At 31.4% G+C, this 19,823-nt stretch overlaps 1 protein-coding gene across 13 annotated transcripts in view; it reads right to left on the bottom strand.

Annotated features, from left to right (window-relative positions):
- The window catches only part of LOC119601857 (dynamin), a 43,700-nt gene that overhangs the window by 20,181 nt on the left and 3,696 nt on the right, over positions 1 to 19,823 (bottom strand). For all 13 annotated transcript variants that reach the window (XM_037953059.1, XM_037953057.1, XM_037953058.1 and 10 more), the window contains 8 exons: positions 10,497 to 10,570; positions 9,681 to 10,437; positions 9,495 to 9,611; positions 6,801 to 7,029; positions 6,462 to 6,619; positions 6,237 to 6,343; positions 3,388 to 3,581; positions 3,199 to 3,318 (listed from right to left, as the gene is read on the bottom strand). In XM_037953059.1, coding sequence (XP_037808987.1) covers positions 3,199 to 3,318; positions 3,388 to 3,581; positions 6,237 to 6,343; positions 6,462 to 6,619; positions 6,801 to 7,029; positions 9,495 to 9,611; positions 9,681 to 10,437; positions 10,497 to 10,570 — 1,756 coding nt within the window. The remainder of the gene's footprint in view (positions 1 to 3,198; positions 3,319 to 3,387; positions 3,582 to 6,236; positions 6,344 to 6,461; positions 6,620 to 6,800; positions 7,030 to 9,494; positions 9,612 to 9,680; positions 10,438 to 10,496; positions 10,571 to 19,823) is intronic.

The raw sequence follows: 19,823 nt of genomic DNA, 5'->3' as shown, positions 1-19,823 counted from the left end.
AAGTAACTAGCTATAGGGGTTTTTCAGATTTGCAGGTTATTAACACTTTTATGGGGGTGTGAAGTGGGGTAGAGAGTCTAGTTTTAAGTGTGGTGGTGTTGGTTGCAAACATGTTAATAAGGTAAATACATTTTAGTGGAATTTTGTAATTCTGGCCATTATTATATAAGAAAATGAGATTCATTGTTAAAGTTTAAAATGGTATAATCATCACATTTAAATAAAAAAATAGGAAGGATATGCCTAAAAAGAAACTTTCTTTAATAATAAAAGAATAGCCACATATTTGGCATAAAGTACAAAACGAACTTCTTTCAAAACCTAAATTTCAAAATATAGCAAATTTTTCAAAAGAAAATTCTAGTCTAGTGTAAGTATTATTTAATCAATAGCCTTTAATAGTTCGGATGTAAGTTCAGTTCTTGTTCAGTTCTAGTTCTGTTCTAGTTCTGTTCTAGTTCTGTTCTAGTTCTGTTCTAGTTCTGTTCTAGTTCTGTTCTAGTTCTGTTCTAGTCTGTTCTAGTTCTGTTCTAGTTCTGTTCTAGTTCTGTTCTAGTTCTGTTCTAGTTCTGTTCTAGTTCTGTTCTAGTTCTGTTCTAGTTCTGTTCTAGTTCTGTTCTAGTTCTGTTCTAGGTTCTGTTCTAGTTCTGTTCTAGTTCTGTTCTAGTTCTGTTCTAGTTTCTGTTCTAGTTTCTGTTCTAGTTCTGTTCTAGTTCAGTTCTAATTCAGTTCTAGTTCTGTTCTAGTTCTGTTCTAGTTCTGTTCTAGTTCTGTTCTAGTTCTGTTCTAGTCTAGTTCTGTTCTAGTTCTGTTCTAGTTCTGTTCTAGTTCTGTTCTAGTTCTGTTCTAGTTCATGTTCTATTCAGTTCTAGTTCTGTTCTAGTTCTTTCTGTTCTAGTTCTGTTCTAGTTCTGTTCTAGTTCTAGTTCGTTCTAGTTCTGTTCTAGTTCTGTTCTAGTTCTGTTCTAGTTCTGTTCTAGTTCTGTTCTAGTTCTGTTCTAGTTCTGTTCTAGTTCTGTTCTAGTTCTGTCCTAGTTCTGTTCTAGTTCTGTTCTAGTTCTGTTCTAGTTCTGTTCTAGTTCTGTTCTAGTTCTGTTCTAGTTCTGTTCTAGTTCTGTTCTAGTTCTGTTCTAGTTCTGTTCTAGTTCTGTCCTAGTTCTGTTCTAGTTCTGTTCTAGTTCTGTTCTAGTTCTGTTCTAGTTCTGTTCTAGTTCTTTTCTAGTTCTTTTCTAGTTCTGTTCTAGTTCTGTCCTAGTTCTGTCCTAGTTCTGTTCTAGTTCTGTTCTAGTTCTGTTCTAGTTCTGTTCTAGTTCTGTTCTAGTTCTGTTCTAGTTCTGTTCTAGTTCTGTTCTAGTTCTAGGTTTAGTTCTGTTCTAGTTCTGTTCTAGTTCTGTTCTAGTTCTGTTCTAGTTTGTTCTAGTTCTGTTCTAGTTCTGTTCTAGTTCTGTTCTAGTTCTGTTCTAGTTCTGTTCTAGTTTCTGTTCTAGTTCTGTTCTAGTTCTGTTCTAGTTCTGTTCTAGTTCTGTTCTAGTTCTGTTCTAGTTCTGTTCTAGTTCTGTTCTAGTTCTGTTCTAGTTCTGTTCTAGTTCTGTTCTAGTTCTGTTCTAGTTCTGTTCTAGTTCTGTTTCTAGTTCTGTTCTAGTTCTGTTCTAGTTCTGTTCTAGTTCTGTTCTAGTTCTGTTCTAGTTCTGTTCTAGTTCTGTTCTAGTTCTGTTCTAGTTCTGTTCTAGTTCTGTTCTAGTTCTGTTCTAGTTCTGTTCTAGTTCTGTTCTAGTTCTGTTCTAGTTCTGTTCTAGTTCTGTTCTAGTTCTGTTCTAGTTCTGTTCTAGTTTTGTCCTAGTTCTGTTCTAGTTCTGTTCTAGTTTTGTTCTAGTTCTGTTCTAGTTCTGTTCTAGTTCTGTTCTAGTTCTGTTCTAGTTCTAGTTTAGTTCTGTTCTAGTTCTGTTCTAGTTCTGTTCTAGTTCTGTTCTAGTTCTGTTCTAGTTTTGTTCTAGTTCTGTTCTAGTTCTGTTCTAGTTCTGTTCTAGTTCTGTTCTAGTTCTGTTCTAGTTCTGTTCTAGTTCTGTTCTAGTTCTGTTCTAGTTCTGTTCTAGTTCTGTTCTAGTTCTGTTCTAGTTCTGTTCCAGTTCTGTTCTAGTTCTGTTCTAGTTCTGTTCTAGTTCTGTTCTAGTTCTGTTCTAGTTCTGTTCTAGTTCTGTTCTAGTTCTGTTCTAGTTCTGTTCTAGTTCTGTTCTAGTTCTGTTCTAGTTCTGTTCTAGTTCTGTTCTAGTTCTGTTCTAGTTCTGTTCTAGTTCAGTTCTTGTTCTAGTTTTAGTTCTGTTCTAGTTCTGTTGTAGTACTTTTCTAGTTCTGTTCTAGTTCGGTTCTAGTTCTGTTGATAGTATTGTCTATAGTTTCGTCTATAATCTGGTCAAAAGTTTGGTCTAAAGTATATGCCATAGTTTTGTCTACAATCTAGCCAATTGTCTAATCATTAGACATATCTCTAGCCTGGTCTCTGCTTGGTAAATAGAATCGTCTTTAGCCTGGCCTATAGATTGCTTCAATAACTGGGTTATAGTATTAAAAAAGCATCTATTTTAAAACAATTTAATGAAGCTTAACTAAACAATATCGCTAGAAAAATCATTGAAAAGGCAACAACTCAAAATGGACATATAGCACAAAATGAAAAAAAGAGACCATAATAAAAATAAAAGGAAAAACTAAAGGACTATGAAGCAAATGATGAGACTGACAACAACATCAACGACTTGTACAGTGAGTAACAATATCAAAATATGAAACAATAATGCACATTTTCATGTTTTACGAGAAACTATATTGTCACTCACTGTACTTTAACAAGACAGACAATATCGAAATAGTTTTATTATAAAGCAATTTAATACTAAAATATATATGTTTTGGAATAGTATATTAGAAGGGAGGGACATAAATTTTTATTGATAAACTTCTTAACAAGTTAAAGAGCAAAAAAAGGAAAAGAATTTATTTTAAATTAATTTCAAAACTAACAAGTTTTAAAGAAATTTTCAAAATTTTAACGAAAGTAATCTTTGATTAAAGAATTTTAAATTTAATATTTTGCTCTTTAACTAGTTAAAGTTTTAGGGACTTTTTTAAATTTAAAAATTTTATATAAAATACTTAAATATAAATTAAAAGAAAATAATAGAAAAAACAAAAAAACATTACCTCATCGCCATTTTCCTGAGTTTCTTGTTTTTCGGGATAGACACCAGCACGTAAGAAAGAAGCCTTCCAGGATTCAACATCTTCAACAGTTTCGCAAGACAATTCAAGTTGTTTGTAATCCTTAAATATAAAATAAATAAAAATATAAATATAATTTGAAAAGAAATAATAAAAATTAAAAAATCTTACCTTGTAAACATTACGTCCATCGGGACTGAATAAAGCAAATGTAACACGTCTTGACATGGACATGAAACCCTGTTCAATGTCTCTTAATTTTAAACCATCTAATGGCAACATGAATTTCTTTTCTTTTTCATCTTCGTCCTTATACCAGGAAATACTTTCCGAGGTCAAAACAAACCAATAAGGACGAGAGCCACCTAAATTAAGTTAATTTTTAAATATTAAAGAAAGAAATTTGAAAAAAAAAATAAACAAAAATTAGTTAATATTTTTTTAAAAGTTGTTGGTTTAATATTAAAGTTTTTAAACTAATTTTACTATCTTGTTTTTTTTAAATTTTAATGATTTTGTAAATTTTATTTAAATAGTCGGAAGAGTTTAAAAACCTTTTGGTTATATATTTATATAAATAACACTATTTTATAAACTAAGATGAATGTATGAGGAGTATAATGCCAATGGAACTATTCAAAAAAATCCTAGAAAGCAAATACAAAATATTGAGAAAATTAATGCTGTTTTGAAACAACAGCATAGTCTAGTCTATAGTCTAGTCTATAGTCTAGTCTATAGTCTAGTCTATAGTCTAGTCTATAGTCTAGTCTATAGTCTAGTCTATAGTCTAGTCTATAGTCTAGTCTATAGTCTAGTCTATAGTCTAGTCTATAGTCTAGTCTATAGTCTAGTCTATAGTCTAGTCTATAGTCTAGTCTATAGTCTAGTCTATAGTCTAGTCTATAGTCTAGTCTATAGTCTAGTCTATAGTCTAGTCTATAGTCTAGTCTATAGTCTAGTCTATAGTCTAGTCTATAGTCTAGTCTATAGTCTAGTCTATAGTCTAGTCTATAGTCTAGTCTATAGTCTAGTCTAGTCTAGTCTAGTTCTGTTCTAGTTCTGTTCTAGTTCTGTTCTAGTTCTTTTCTAGTTCTGTTCTAGTTCTAGTTCTGTTCTAGTTCTGTTCTAGTTCTGTTCTAGTTCTGTTCTAGTTCTGTTCTAGTTCTGTTCTAGTTCTGTTCTAGTTCTATTCTAGTTCTATTCTAGTTCTGTTCTAGTTCTGTTCTAGTTCTGTTCCAGTTCTGTTCCAGTTCTGTTCTAGTTCTGTTCTAGTTCTGTTCTAGTTCTGTTCTAGTTCTGTTCTAGTTCTGTTCTAGTTCTGTTCTAGTTCTGTTCTAGTTCTGTTCTAGTTCTGTTCTAGTTCTGTTCTAGTTCTGTTCTAGTTAGTTCTTTTCTAGTTCTGTTCTAGTTCTGTTCTAGTTCTGTTCTAGTTCTGTTTCTAGTTCTGTTCTAGTTCTGTTCTAGTTCTGTTCTAGTTCTGTTCTAGTTCTGTTCTAGTTCTGTTAGTCTAGTTCTGTTCTAGTTCTGTTCTAGTTCTGTTCTAGTTCTGTTCTAGTTCTGTTCTAGTTCTGTTCTAGTTCTGTTCTAGTTCTGTTCTAGTTCTGTTCTAGTTCTGTTCTAGTTCTGTTCTAGTTCTGTTCTAGTTCTGTTCTAGTTCTGTTCTAGTTCTGTTCTAGTTATGTTCTAGTTCCGTTCTAGTTCTGTTCTAGTTCTGTTCTAGTTCTGTTCTAGTTATGTTCTAGTTCTGTTCTAGTTCTGTTCTAGTTCTGTTCTAGTTCTGTTCTAGTTCTGTTCTAATTCTGTTCTAGTTCTGTTCTAGTTCTGTTCTAGTTCTGTTCTGTTCTAGTTCTGTTCTGTTCTGTTCTAGTTCTGTTCTGTTCTGTTCTGTTCTGTTCTAGTTCTGTTCTAGTTCTGTTCTAGTTCTGTTCTAGTTCTGTTCTAGTTCTGTTCTAGTTCTGTTCTAGTTCTGTTCTAGTTCTTTCTAGTTCTGTTCTAGTTCTGTTCTAGTTCTGTTCTAGTTCTGTTCTAGTTCTGTTCTAGTTCTGTTCTAGTTCTGTTCTGTTCTAGTTCTGTTCTAGTTCTGTTCTAGTTCTGTTCTAGTTCTGTTCTAGTTCTGTTCTAGTTCTGTTCTAGTTCTATTCTAGTTCTGTTCTACATCTGTTCTAGTTCTGTTCTAGTTTTGTTCTAGTTCTGTTCTAGTTCTGTTCTAGTTCTGTGTTAGTTCTGTGTTAGTTCTGTTTTAGTTCTGTTCCAGTTCTGTTCTAGTTCTGTTTTAGTTCTGTTTTTGTTCTGTTCTGTTCTCGTTTTGTTCTAGTTCTTTTCTATTAAGTAAAAAAAGTGATAATATGAAGAAACTTAAAAAAATTTTGGGAATAAATTTCAAAACAGCCTAAAATTTTCTCAAACTATATGTATATACGGCTCAAAATAATAATTATGTTGTGGAGGGAGTAGACAATAATTTCGCCAGGAAAAGGACACAATTAAGTTAAACACAATTTTTATTTTTTAAAGGCATGCGTTGTTTAAAAACGAAATTATTAAAAAAGGAAATTAAAAACAAACAAAACAAATGCAAATGATTAACACAAAAAGAAAAACTTAACTCGATGAAAAAAACAACAAAATTACAAACTTTACAGAAAGAATAAAAGAAATTAAAAGAAGAGCGCATTTCAATACGAACCAATAGCGCGAGGTAATAAAAACATCAAAGCTACAAAAAGAAAAAATGAATAAAAAACGAAAAAATTTTGAAAAAACAAATACAAAACGAATAAAATAACAAAAAAAATTAAAAGAGAATTTTGTACAAAAAAACTAACAGAAATTGTTATAAAACAAAGAAATATCAACGTGCAGTTAATTTAACAAGAAAAAAACAACACATTCTTTAAGGAAAAAGGGAATTTAAGAAAATTTCTAAAGAAAAAACCTAAACTTTTAACATGATATTGTAGTTGTTGTATTATTTTAAGACTTAAAACTAGGGGTTTTCTTATGTTACAAATACAAACCTTTCATGATGCCTAAATTTTGTATAACCATATGACCCTTACGGATCACCTGGTTACCCAGTTGACGTGTACCAGTTTTATTAGCATTTTCAGATTTATTCTGAGCACTAAGATAACCCAAAAAAAGAACATAAAAAGAAAAAAAGAGAGAGAATAAAGAGAGAAAGAACAAATTAAATTATTTGTTGAGTTTACAATTATAAACCTAGACTGAAAAACCCTTACTTGGCAAAACCAATGAAATCTTCATGATTGGTATTCATATAGGCCAATTCAAAATCAATAAGTAATAAAATTTGTTCTTTGCACCGTTGTTCCTGTTCTCGTATGTGCGTGGTAATAATACGTTCTGTTTCTTCACGTAAACGTGGATAACGTGACATCTAGTTATGTTTTTCCAAAAATAAATATGAAAAACCCCAAAAAAAAGAGAGAAAAAAGAAAACAAAATAAGTTTCAAGCAATACAAAAACTAGCAGTTTCATTACAGTATTTGAAAAAAAGTGAGAGTAAAAGAAAGAGTATAAAAGTGGGAAAAAAAAAGTAGGAAATCTGATTACTTACCTTATCGGTGCATAAACGTACAACAGCTGACAATTCCTGTACGACTAGATCGACACATTTGATGACAGGTTCTTTCAATTGTGCAATTTGACGTTTAACAATGGCTTCGAAAGCCATGTCGGGTGTGAAGAGGCCCACACGTATACCGTGTATATTGCGAATGGCAAATGAGATTTCGCGACGCAACTCCTTTTCGTCGCAGGCCATTTTAACAATTTCAAAACGTAAGCTGTAAGAGAAAAAAGGTGCAAATTTTTTAAATTTTGTTTCAATACACAAGCTTTATTACAAAATTAATAAAGTTTTGCTAAAATTTCTTCAATATAAATATTTTTCTTTAAGGGAAATTTTCCAATACTAAAGAAATTTAAGATTTTTTCTAAATTTTCTTTCAATAAACAAGCCTCATTACAAAAATCATAAAATTTAAAAAAAAAATCCCTTTAAATTAAAATTTCCCTCTTGGGGAAATTTTTTTAAACAAGAAAAATTTTGAAAATTTTTTTAAATTTAATTTCAGCAAACAATCTACATAACATAATTGATAAAATCTTGATAAACTTTCTTTTAAATAAAATTTCCCTTGAAGGGAAATTTTTTGCAACAAGGGAAATTTTGAAAATTTTCTTAAATTTAGTTTCACCAAAAACGCTATATTACAAAATTTATAAAATTTTGCAAAAATTCCTTCAAAATAAAATTTCCCTTTAAGGGTAATTTTTCAAAACTAGGGAAATTTTTAAAATTTTTCTAAATTTAGTTTCAATAAACAAGCTTTATTAGAAAATTCAAAAAAATTTGCAAAAATTCCTTCAAAATAAAATTTCCCTTGAAGAGAAATTTTTCCAACAAGGGAAATTCTGAAAATGTTCTTAAATTCTGTTTCAATAAACAAGCTTTATTACAAAAATCATAAAATTTTGCAAAAATTCCTTCAAAATAAAATTTCCCTCTTTTGTGCTTGAACTAGAACTGAACTAGAACTGAACTAGAACTGAACTAGAACTAAACTAGAACTGAACTAGAACTGAACTAGAACTGAACTAGAAATGAACTAGAACTGAACTAGAACTGAACTAGAACTGAACTAGAACTGAACTAGAACTGAATTAGAACTGAACTAGAACTGAACTAGAACTGAACTAGAACTGAACTAGAACTGAACTAGAATTAGAACTGAACTAGAATTAGAACTGAACTAGAATTAGAACTGAACTAGAATTAGAACTGAACTAGAATTAGAACTGAACTAGAATTAGAACTGAACTAGAACTGAACTAGAACTGAACTAGAACTGAACTAGAACTGAACTAGAACTGAACTAGAACTGAACTAGAACTGAACTAGAACTGAACTAGAACTGAACTAGAACAGAACTAGAACTGAACTAGAACTGAACTAGAACTGAACTAGAACTGAACTAGAACTGAACTAGGACTGACTGAACTAGAACTGAACTAGAACTGAACTAGAACTGACTAGAACTGAACTAGAACTGAACTAGAACTGAACTAGAACTGAACTAGAACTGAACTAGAACTGAACTAGAACTGAACTAGAACTGAACTAGAACTGAACTAGAACTGAACTAGAACTGAACTAGAACTGAACTAGAACTGAACTAGAACTGAACTAGAACTGAACTAGAACGAACTAGAACTGAACTAGAACTGAACTAGAACTGAACTAGAACTGAACTAGAACTGAACTAGAACTGAACTAGAACTGAACTAGAACTGAACTAGAACTGAACTAGAACTGAACTAGAAACTGAACTAGAACTGAACTAGAACTGAACTAGAACTGAACTAGAACTGAACTAGAACTGAACTAGAACTGAACTAGAACTGAACTAGAACTGAACTAGAACTGAACTAGAACTGAACTAGAACTGAACTAGAACTGAACTAGAACTGAACTAGAACTGAACTAGAACTGAACTAGAACTGAACTAGAACTGAACTAGAACTGAACTAGAACTGAACTAGAACTGAACTAGAACTGAACTAGAACTGAACTAGAACTGAACTAGAACTGAACTAGAACTGAACTAGAACTGAACTAGAACTGAACTAGAACTGAACTAGAACTGAACTAGAACTGAACTAGAACTGAACTAGAACTGAACTAGAACTGAACTAGAACTGAACTAGAACTGAACTAGAACAGAACTAGAACTGAACTAGAACTGAACTAGAACTGAACTAGAACTGAACTAGAACTGAACTAGAACTGAACTAGAACTGAACTAGAACTGAACTAGAACTGAACTAGAACTGAACTAGAACTGAACTAGAACTGAACTAGAACTGAACTAGAACTGAACTAGAACTGAACTAGAACTGAACTAGAACTGAACTAGAACTGAACTAGAACTGAACTAGAACTGAACTAGAACTGAACTAGGACTGAACTAGGACTGAACTAGAACTGAACTAGAACTGAACTAGAACTGAACTAGAACTAGAACTGAACTAGAACTGAACTAGAACTGAACTAGAACTGAACTAGAACTGAACTAGAACTGAACTAGAACTGAACTAGAACTGAACTAGAACTGAACTAAAACTGAACTCGTCCATCAAAGAACTGAATTAGAACTAGAACTGATCTGGAAAACAACTAGAACTGATCACGAACTTGACTAGAATTGAAGAACAATTAAAATATAAATATTCTTTCACTTTTACTTACCGTTCATGGAATATACGATTTATTTTAGCACCACCCGACAATTCATTGGTATTAACCAAAGCCGAACCAGAACCCTCAATAGTGCGCTCAAAATCTGACTGTAACTGTTGGATCATTCTAAAAAATTACAATTAATTCATTAATAAGAATTGCTCTTTCTAAACAAATTTCCCCTTTCAAACTTACTGCAACATAGCCTTTGTTTTCAAACTAGTATCGCCCGGTTGGAAATGTTTAAATTCGGCCACATCCTTTTCCAAAGCCAACATTTGTTTCTGCAATTTATCTCTCAAAGCGGGCAATGTATCGCGTATGTGATTCGTCAATTGTTGATTTAAAACGCGCTGCAAATATGGAGTTCCCAAACGATCGGCAATATGACGATAAGATGGATGACTTAGGAAAAATCTTCTTTCGGCCGCCAAGGCAGCATGAATATCCTTACGACCCTCAATATCCTTTTGAGAACGATTCACTACACCAATATAGCCACGGCGTAGCGGTAACAGTTTATTTTCCAAAATATCTCGAGCATCTGTACCCTCGTCCATCAAATCTAATTTAGTGATAACACCAATTGTACGTATACCCTGGGGATCAACATCTTTGGCCAATTTTAAAGCATCAGAATTGGCCAAATCTGTATTGGCAGGTGTTACGGCCAAGATTAGACATGTTTCTTTGCGTATAAACTGCAAGATCATTTGACGAATCTGTTGTTCAATATCTTGTGGCTGATCACCAATGGCCACCTTTGTCAAACCGGGCAAATCAATCAAAGTCAAGTTGAGTACATGAGGCGAATAGACACGCAAATTGATTGGAATGTTAGAAATTCCCTTATTGCTACCGGTGACACGATCTGTTTCATCTTCAATCTCTTTGCGTATCTCATCAAAACTGGTAAATTTTTTACCCTTACAATGTAAGAATTCACCATGTTCTAAAAGTGAAAAGGAAAAATTAGTTTTGCTGGGGAGATTCAAGACAATCTCAACTTACCCGTAGTACCATTGATCAGTTGCAAGATCAAGGGACGTCTGGTGACAATACCCGAACCACGAGGTAAAAAATCTCTGTAAAAAATTAAAAATTTATTAGAAAAAATGTTATTTTTAAAGGAAAAGGCTTAAGACTTCTTTCTAGCTTGTAATCAATGTTTTGGAGATTAAAGAGAAGTTCTATAAGAAGTCTAGATCAGTGTAGACCTCCCTAAAAGCAAAACTTTTATTATCTTTTGTTTACAACATAAGTTATTTAAAACGTTTTGTCCACATAAAACTATTTTAAGACTTTGCTCATAGATATGATAAGAAACAAAAGCAAATATAATTGGTTTTCTTGTGTTTAACATAAAAAACAAAAGAATTTATATGAAATGTTGGAAGCTTAACTTCCTCCAGTTTATTTTTAATATAATTTCTATTATTTACATAAAATATTAGTGTTTGGACAACAGCAAAAGATGCTAGTTTCAAATTTCACCCCATCCCTCTACGAAAAAGAGAGTTTTTTCTTGAAACAATATTAAAATTTTATTTTTAGTCCAAACATAAATGTAATTTTGTAATATCGAAAAAATAATTGCTTAATTTCTTTAAATGCATGTTATAAATAATTATTTTGTATTGTTGTTTATATCTCGGTCTAAAAAATCAGTCAATTATGATTATAGACTTGTTGCCAGATAAGATAATTTTATAAACGTAATGAAAGTAAATAACAAAATATTAATTCTCTTTTTTCTTTTGCCATAATTAAACAGTTTAAATAAATAGAGTGACAAATATTATTTGGAACACCCCAAAAGGGATGGGATATTAACTGGAAAAAAGGTGTAAAAATCAAATAAGTGAAATGAAATAAAACAAAATCGTAGGGAAAAATATTCTAATTCAGGTCTGTTCTGTTCTAGTTCTGTTTTAGTTCTGTTCTAGTTCTGTTCTAGTTCTGTTCTAGTTCTGTTCTAGTTCTGTTCTAGTTCTGTTCTAGTTCTGTTCTAGTTCTGTTCTAGTTCTGTTCTAGTTCTGTTCTTGTTCTGTTCTTGTTCTGTTCTAGTTCTTTTCTAGTTCTGTTCTAGTTCTGTTCTAGTTCTGTTCTAGTTCTGTTCTAGTTCTGTTCTAGTTCTGTTCTAGTTCTGTTCTAGTTCTGTTCTAGTTCTGTTCTAGTTCTGTTTCTAGTTCTGTTCTAGTTCTGTTCTAGTTCTGTTCTAGTTCTGTTCTAGTCTGTTCTAGTTCTGTTCTAGTTCTGTTCTAGTTCTGTTCTAGTTCTGTTCTAGTTCTGTTCTAGTTCTGTTCTAGTTCTGTTCTAGTTCTGTTCTAGTTCTGTTCTAGTTCTGTTCTAGTTCTGTTCTAGTTCTGTTCTAGTCTGTTCTATTCTGTTCTAGTTCTGTTCTAGTTCTGTTCTAGTTCTGTTCTAGTTCTGTTCTAGTTCTGTTCTAGTTCGGTTCTAGTTCTGTTCTAGTTCTGTTTAGTTCTGTTCTAGTTCTGTTCTAGTTCTGTCTAGTTCTTAGTTCTAGTTCTGTTCTAGTTCTGTTCTAGTTCTGTTCTAGTTCTGTTCTAGTTCTGTTCTAGTTCTGTTCTAGTTCTGTTCTAGTTCTGTTCTAGTTCTGTTCTAGTTCTGTTCTAGTTCTGTTCTAGTTCTGTTCTAGTTCTGTTCTAGTTCTGTTCTAGTTCTGTTCTAGTTCTGTTCTAGTTCTGTTCTAGTTCTGTTCTAGTTCTGTTCTAGTTCTGTTCTAGTTCTTTCTATTCTGTTCTAGTTCTGTTCTAGTTCTGTTTAGTTCTGTTCTAGTTCTGTTCTAGTTCTGTTCTAGTTCTGTTCTAGTTCTTTCTAGTTCTGTTCTAGTTCTGTTCTAGTTCTGTTCTAGTTCGTTCTAGTTCTGTTCTAGTTCTGTTCTAGTTCTGTTCTAGTTCTGTTCTAGTTCTGTTCTAGTTCTGTTCTAGGTTCTGTTCTAGTTCTGTTCTAGTTCTGTTCTAGTTCTGTTCTAGTTCTGTTCTAGTTCTGTTCTAGTTCTGTTCTAGTTTCTGTTTCTAGTTCTGTTCTAATTCTGTTCTAATTCTGTTCTAGTTCTGTTCTAGTTCCTGTTCTAGTTCTGTTCTAGTTCGTTCTATGTTCTGTTTTAGTTCTGTTCTAATTCTGTTCTAGTCCTGTTCTAGTCCTGTTCTAGTTCCTGTTCTAGTCCTGTTCTGTTTCTAGTTCTTCTAGTTCTGTTCTAGTTCTGTTCTAGTTCTGTCTAGTTCGGTTCTAGTTCTGTTCTAGTCTCTGTTCTAGTTCTGTTCTAGTTCTGTTCTAGTTCTGTTCTAGTTCTGTTCTAGTTCTGTTCTAGTTCTGTTCTAGTTCTAGTTCTGTTCTAGTTCTGTTCTAGTTCTGTTCTAGTTCTGTTCTAGTTCTGTTCTAGTTCTGTTCTAGTTCCTGATTCCTGATCAATTATATTTTAGTTGGTAGATCAATTTTTTCTTTATTTATCAATAATTTCTACTCAATTCTGCTTTCATTTACTGTTTAAATTCAAAAATTTTTGCAAAATTATGATCAATTTAATAAAATTGTTGCCGAAAAAAATGTTGTCATTGTCTTTTTATTGAACGCCTGGGTGACGTTTTCATTTATTTATTTTTGTTTAATAATTTTAATTAATAGTTAATTTAAGTAATTCCAACTTATTGTACAATTTCAACACGCAATATTGTTGTTGTAGCTGTTGTTTTACAACATCTGCATTTGTATTATATTTCATTTGAAATTTATAAAATTGTATGTTGATAGAAAATTTTATTTTGCAAAATAATTTCAATGATTCAACTAATTTGCGGTTTCGATTCTATGGTTTTTATATTTTATAAGATAAAAATATCTAAGGCAGTGGTTAATGTATTAATCTGTTTCAATAAAAGAGGGTTTTTATAAAGGGAATTTAAAAGAAATTTTTAAAAAACGTTTTCTCATTAAATATTTTAAAATAAAATCTATAAAGAATTTAATGGTTGTAATATCCCCCAGATCTTTATACAATTTTAAAGATATTTCTGGTCCTGAGTCATTGAATAGATCTAAAAGTATATGATTCATTTAATATCTTTTATTAAATGTCACAGACTTAAGTTAACTGTGAAGAAATTGTTATTAATTTAATAAATTCTTTAGCTTTTAATCATATTATGCAATAATCATTTACAAAAGAAAATTTCAGTTTGAATTTTGTTGTTCACACTCCAAATTACTTTAAACACATTGCAAAAAAGCAATGACCCCTAAATGTATTAAAAAAAACTGCATTTTTGCCATGAAAATATAAATGCAACAAAAGTTTTTTAAAAGGAAATACATATTACCAGTCGGGGCAATTTTTTCCTTATTTAATTAAAATAATCAAAAGTGTTATACTAAACTAAACTTAATTGCAAAAAAAAAAAAAAATAATAAATAAACAAAAGTATAAGAGAGAGTGGAATCACTGCTGAGTAGTTTACAAGTAATTGCATTATTCTATAGTTAATAATTTTCCATGGCAGAGAGCGTTTTTTGGTGGTGCGAATGTTAAGCAGAGAAAAATGTTAATGACCCAGTTTTTTCTCTGTTTGTGGAATTTTGTTAACAAATTCAGTTAAACAAAACAAAAATGAATCAAAATTACATAATTAGCAATAGTTTTAGTTTGGAAAATGTAATAAAAACTTCATGTAAAAATAATTATTAATAAAAATAAACAAAATTAACTGAAATTCTCATCATTTGATTAGCAATTGTATAAAAAAAAAATTTCAAAGCATGTTTATAATTTGATGATTTTAAATTCTATTTATAAATCATTGTAATATGATCGCGATAGTAATAGTTATTTTCGTTGTAATTTGTAATTTGTTTAATACAAGTAATTGTAATTTCTATTTGTCATGCAAGTGCTAATTTTTAATTATAAAGAAATATTTCAAGAAACCTATAACATAATATTTTCAAACAAAATTAGAAAATAGAAGTTTACATTAATCAAATAAATGAAGTAGAATTGTCTCTGAACAGAACTAGAACTGAACTAGAATTGAACTAGAACTGAACTAGAACTGAACTAGAACTGAGCTAGAACTGAACTAGAACTGAACTAGAACTGAACTAGAACTGAACTAGAACTGAACTAGAACTACTAGAACTGAACTAGAACTGAACTAGAACTGAACTAGAACTGAACTAGAACTGAACTAGAACTGAACTAGAACTGAACTAGAACTGAACTAGAACTGAACTAGAACTGAACTAGAACTGAACTAGAACTGAACTAACTAAACTAGAACTGAAACTAGAACTGAACTAGAACTGAACTAGAACTGAACTAGAACTAAACTAGAACTGAAACTAGAACTAAACTAGAACTGAACTAGAACTGAACTAGAACTGCACTAGAACTGAACTAGAACTGAACTAGAACTGAACTAGAACTGAACTAGAACTGAACTAGAACTGAACTAGAACTGAACTGGAACTGAACTAGAACTGAACTAGAACTGAACTAGAACTGAACTAGAACTGAACTAGAACTGAACTAGAACTGAACTAGAACTGAACTAGAACTGAACTAGAACTGAACTAGAACTGAACTAGAACTGAACTAGAACTGAACTAGAACTGAACTAGAACTGAACTAGAACTGAACTAGAACTGAACTAGAACTGATTTAGAACTGAACTAGAACTGAACTAGACTGAACTAGAACTAACTAGAACTGAACTGAACTAGAACTGAACTAGAACTGAACTAGAACTGAACTAGAACTGAACTAGAACTGAACTAGAACTGAACTAGAACTGAACTAGAACTGAACTAAAACTGAACTAGAACTGAACTAGAACTGAACTAGAACTGAACTAGAACTGAACTAGAACTGAACTAGAACTGAACTAGAACTGAACTAGAACTGAACTAGAACTGAACTAGAACTGAACTAGAACTGAACTAGAACTGAACTAGAACTGAACTAGAACTGAACTAGAACTGAACTAGAACTAAGTCAGAACTGATCTAGTGAAAATATTACAGAACTAGAACAGAACTAGAACAGAACTAGAACAGAACTAGAACAGAACTAGAACAGAACTAGAACAGAACTAGAACTGAACTAGAACTGAACTAGAACTGAACTAGAACTGAACTAGAACTGAACTAGAACTGAACTAGAACTGAACTAGAACTGAACTAGAACTGAACTAGAACTGAACTAGACTGAACTAGAACTGAACTAGAACTGAACTAGAACTGAACTAGAACTGAACTAGAACTGAACTAGAACTGAACTAGAACTGAACTAGAACTGAACTAGAACTGAACTAGAACTGAAACTAGAACTGAACTAGAACTGAACTAGAACTGAACTAGAACTGAACTAGAACTGAACTAGAACTGAACTAGAACTGAACTAGAACTGAACTAGAACTGAACTAGAACTGAACTAGAACTGAACTAGAACTGAACTAGAACTGAACTGAACTGACTAGAACTGAACTAGAACTGAACTAGAACTGAACTAGAACTGAACTAGAACTGAACTAGAACTGAACTAGAACTGAACTAGAACTGAACTAGAACTGAACTAGAACTGAACTAGAACTGAACTAGAACTGAACTAGAACTGAACTAGAACTGAACTAGAACTGAACTAGAACTGAACTAGAACTGAACTAGAACTGAACTAGAACTGAACTAGAACTAGAACTGAACTAGAACTGAACTAGAACTAGAACTGAACTAGAACTGAACTGATAGAAACTAGAACTGAACTGAACTGAACTAGAACTAGAACTGAACTGAAAACTGAATAGAACTGAACTAGAACTGAACTGAAACTGAATAGAACTGAACTAGAACTGACTCTGAACTAGAACTGAAAGAACAGAACTGAACTGAGAACTGAACTAGAACTGAACTAGGAATGAAACTAGAACGAAAACTTAGTCAGAACTGAACAGAGTGAATGAATATCATACCATTCCATATAACATTTTATAAAAATTTTCTTTCTAAATTGATTGCTTTTCAGTGACTAAGTCGAACTGATCTGTGAAAAATATCCATTCCATATACATTTTATAAAATTTTTTCTTCAATTGATTGCTTTTCAGGTGTAATCAACAACACATTTAATCTCTGCAAATCTAAAAAACGAACAATCCCATTAACAATAGTGTTCAAAAACATCTAATAACGGAAAATGTCAAATGGTCATGACATTACAAAACAAATTCCAATTTCTCTAACAAACTCAATAAAAAGTGAGAAAAAGTACTACTAGAACTTAACTAGAACATAAAATGTAAAGTAAATTACAAATTACTAGATATAACAAGTATAAACTTACAAACTTAATTGTGACAACTTTGACAATTATGGTATTAATTCGAATAGAAAAGGATTTAAAAATAAAACTCATAATAGGGCTAAGAGAAAAACAAGGAAATGACAAGAGAAGTAAAAAAAAAAACTTGTCAAACTATTTTGAACATAACTAGGCCTCTGACAATAACAGGAATAAGTTTGTTCTAAGCGTTGGGTATGGGGAGGAATTTAAGTGCCTATAGTTTATTTTTATACATTTTTCCTTGATACACAGATTTAGAGCAAGGGTAGTAAAGTGTAAATAATTGTTACATTTTATATCGATTTTATTTGAGTGCTAGATGTGAGGAGGGGGCGTTGAAGCATATGATGTTTTCGATATTGCGTAGGGGGGTGGTGGTTACTATTATAAGTTGGTATGTGAAAGTAATGTGTCTAGAGGGTTTGATGGGGTAGTTATATTGTTGAATATTCAATGAATATTTTAAATGTGTAGGTTCTAGTTATGCTTTAACAGAAGATTTTAGACAATAAAATATTTTAGTTGATGGAAATAATTGATTAGGGGTGGTTTTAGAAATAGTTTTTTAAAAGTACTTTTTAAGAGGTAAATTTATGATGAAAGTACCTAAATTATGGTAGAACTAGAAATGAATTAGAATAGAATTAGAAAAGAACTAGAACAGAACTAGAACAGAACAGAACTAGAACAGAGCTAGAACAGAACTAGAACAGAACTAGAACATAACTAAAACATAACTAGAAAAGAACTAGAAAAGAACTAGAACAGAACTAGAACTGAACCAGAACAGAACTAGAACAGAACTAGAACAGAACTAGAACAGAACTAGAACAGAACTAGAACAGAACTAGAACAGAACTAGAACAGAACTAGAACAGAACAGAACTAGAACAGAACTAGAACAGAACTAGAACAGAACTAGAACAGAACTAGAACAGAACTAGAACAGAACTAGAACAGAACTAGAACAGAACTAGAACAGAACTAGAACAGAACTAGAACAGAACTCGAACAGAACTAGAACAGAACTAGAACAGAACTAGAACAGAACTAGAACAGAACTAGAACAGAACTAGAACAGAACTAGAACAGAACTAGAACAGAACTAGAACAGAACTAGAACAGAACTAGAACAGAACTAGAACAGAACTAGAACAGAACTAGAACAGAACTAGAACAGAACTAGAACAGAACTAGAACAGAACTAGAACAGAACTAGAACAGAACTAGAACAGAACTAGAACAGAACTAGAACAGAACTAGAACAGAACTAGAACAGAACTAGAACAGAACTAGAACAGAACTAGAACAGAACTAGAACAGAACTAGAACAGAACTAGAACAGAACTAGAACAGAACTAGAACAGAACTAGAACAGAACTAGAACAGAACTAGAACAGAACTAGAACAGAACTAGAACAGAACTAGAACAGAACTAGAACAGAACTAGAACAGAACTAGAACAGAACTAGAACAGAACTAGAACAGAACTAGAACAGAACTAGAACAGAACTAGAACAGAACTAGAACAGAACTAGAACAGAACTAGAACAGAACTAGAAACTAGAACAGAACTAGAACAGAACTAGAACAGAACTAGAACAGAACTAGAACAGAACTAGAACAGAACTAGAACAGAACTAGAACAGAACTAGAACAGAACTAGAACAGAACTAGAACAGAACTAGAACAGAACTAGAACTATAAAAGTAAAGTTATCGATAAGTTTTCTTTAGAGAAGCCAAGTTATCGACAACATTTCTATAGGGAAGTAAAGCACTGGAACAGAACTAGAACTAATTTCTTCTCTAAAACTAACATTTGTTTTAAGAAAAAGTACCATTTTATTATCCCTTATTCTGCAACCCTACTTGATTACAACCACTTATAAAAACAACAATACAAAAAATGCACAAACAACAACAATACGACACAAAGAAACAAGTGTCTATAGTAAAATATACAATTTACTCCCCCTTTTTATTCAATAAGAGTAAATTTTCTTTATCCTCTCTTTCAATTACAAGTGTGTATAAATATTTGTAAATATTATCACAGATTTTACAACAATAATAGCAAAAAAATCTTACATTTACAGACAGCAAAAAGCGGATATTACAAACCAAAAAAAAAAACAGTTTGTGATAAGAGAGATAAATTTAGAAAAAAAGAGCTTAAGAAAAATAGTAGAAATACTCTGCTCTCCTATTAAGAAAATAAGAAATCATGAATGAAGTTGGAACAAAGCAAAAAAATATAGTAGACCAAGATGAAAAGGAGTAAATGGAGGAAATAAGTTTATAGAAAGGTACTAATAAACAAAGCCAATTAACATTTACCAAAAAAATTAACATTTTATTAAATTTTTAAACAAATTTGCTTAAAAACAAACAATTCAAATGAAGAAGTATGGAAATGCAACAACTAAAGAACTTAAAAAATCCAATACTATTTTAAAAAAATTAGGTATACTTGGAAAATATTGGAATTTTTTCTTCTTATTCAACTGTTTGATAAAAAAAAAAAAACAAAACGACAACAACAGAAACCACACTTTACTACTGTCAAATATAAATAACTATACAACAAGAACAATAAAGAATGGAAATATGTATTAAGAGGAGAATATAATAAAAGAGCAAAATATGAATGAGATAACGAATTTAAAGATATAAATAATTTATGTATGGGGGTTTCCTTAATAAGAAAAAAGAAATTTCTATATTTTTACAGACTTGTCTATAAAAATTTGTTGATATCATGACTTCTGTATAGAAAAGTTATCGATAACTTGGCTTCTGTATAGAAAAGTTATTGATAACTTGACTTCTCTATAGAGAAGTTATTGATAACTTGATTTCTCTTTAGAAAAGTTTTTGATAGCTTGACTTCTCTATGGAAAAGTAATCGATAACTTGACTTCTCTATAGAAAAGTTGTCGTTGACTTGACTTTTCTATAGAAATGTTATCGATAACTTGACTT

The sequence above is a fragment of the Lucilia sericata genome, unplaced genomic scaffold (genome assembly GCF_015586225.1).
Source record: "Lucilia sericata isolate MDLA Ls3-8-SP2 unplaced genomic scaffold, ASM1558622v1 Contig000194F_arrow, whole genome shotgun sequence".
Lineage (NCBI taxonomy): Eukaryota > Metazoa > Arthropoda > Insecta > Diptera > Calliphoridae > Lucilia > Lucilia sericata.
Note: the sequence above shows the minus strand (reverse complement) of the source record. Positions and strands in the feature narration are given on the sequence as shown.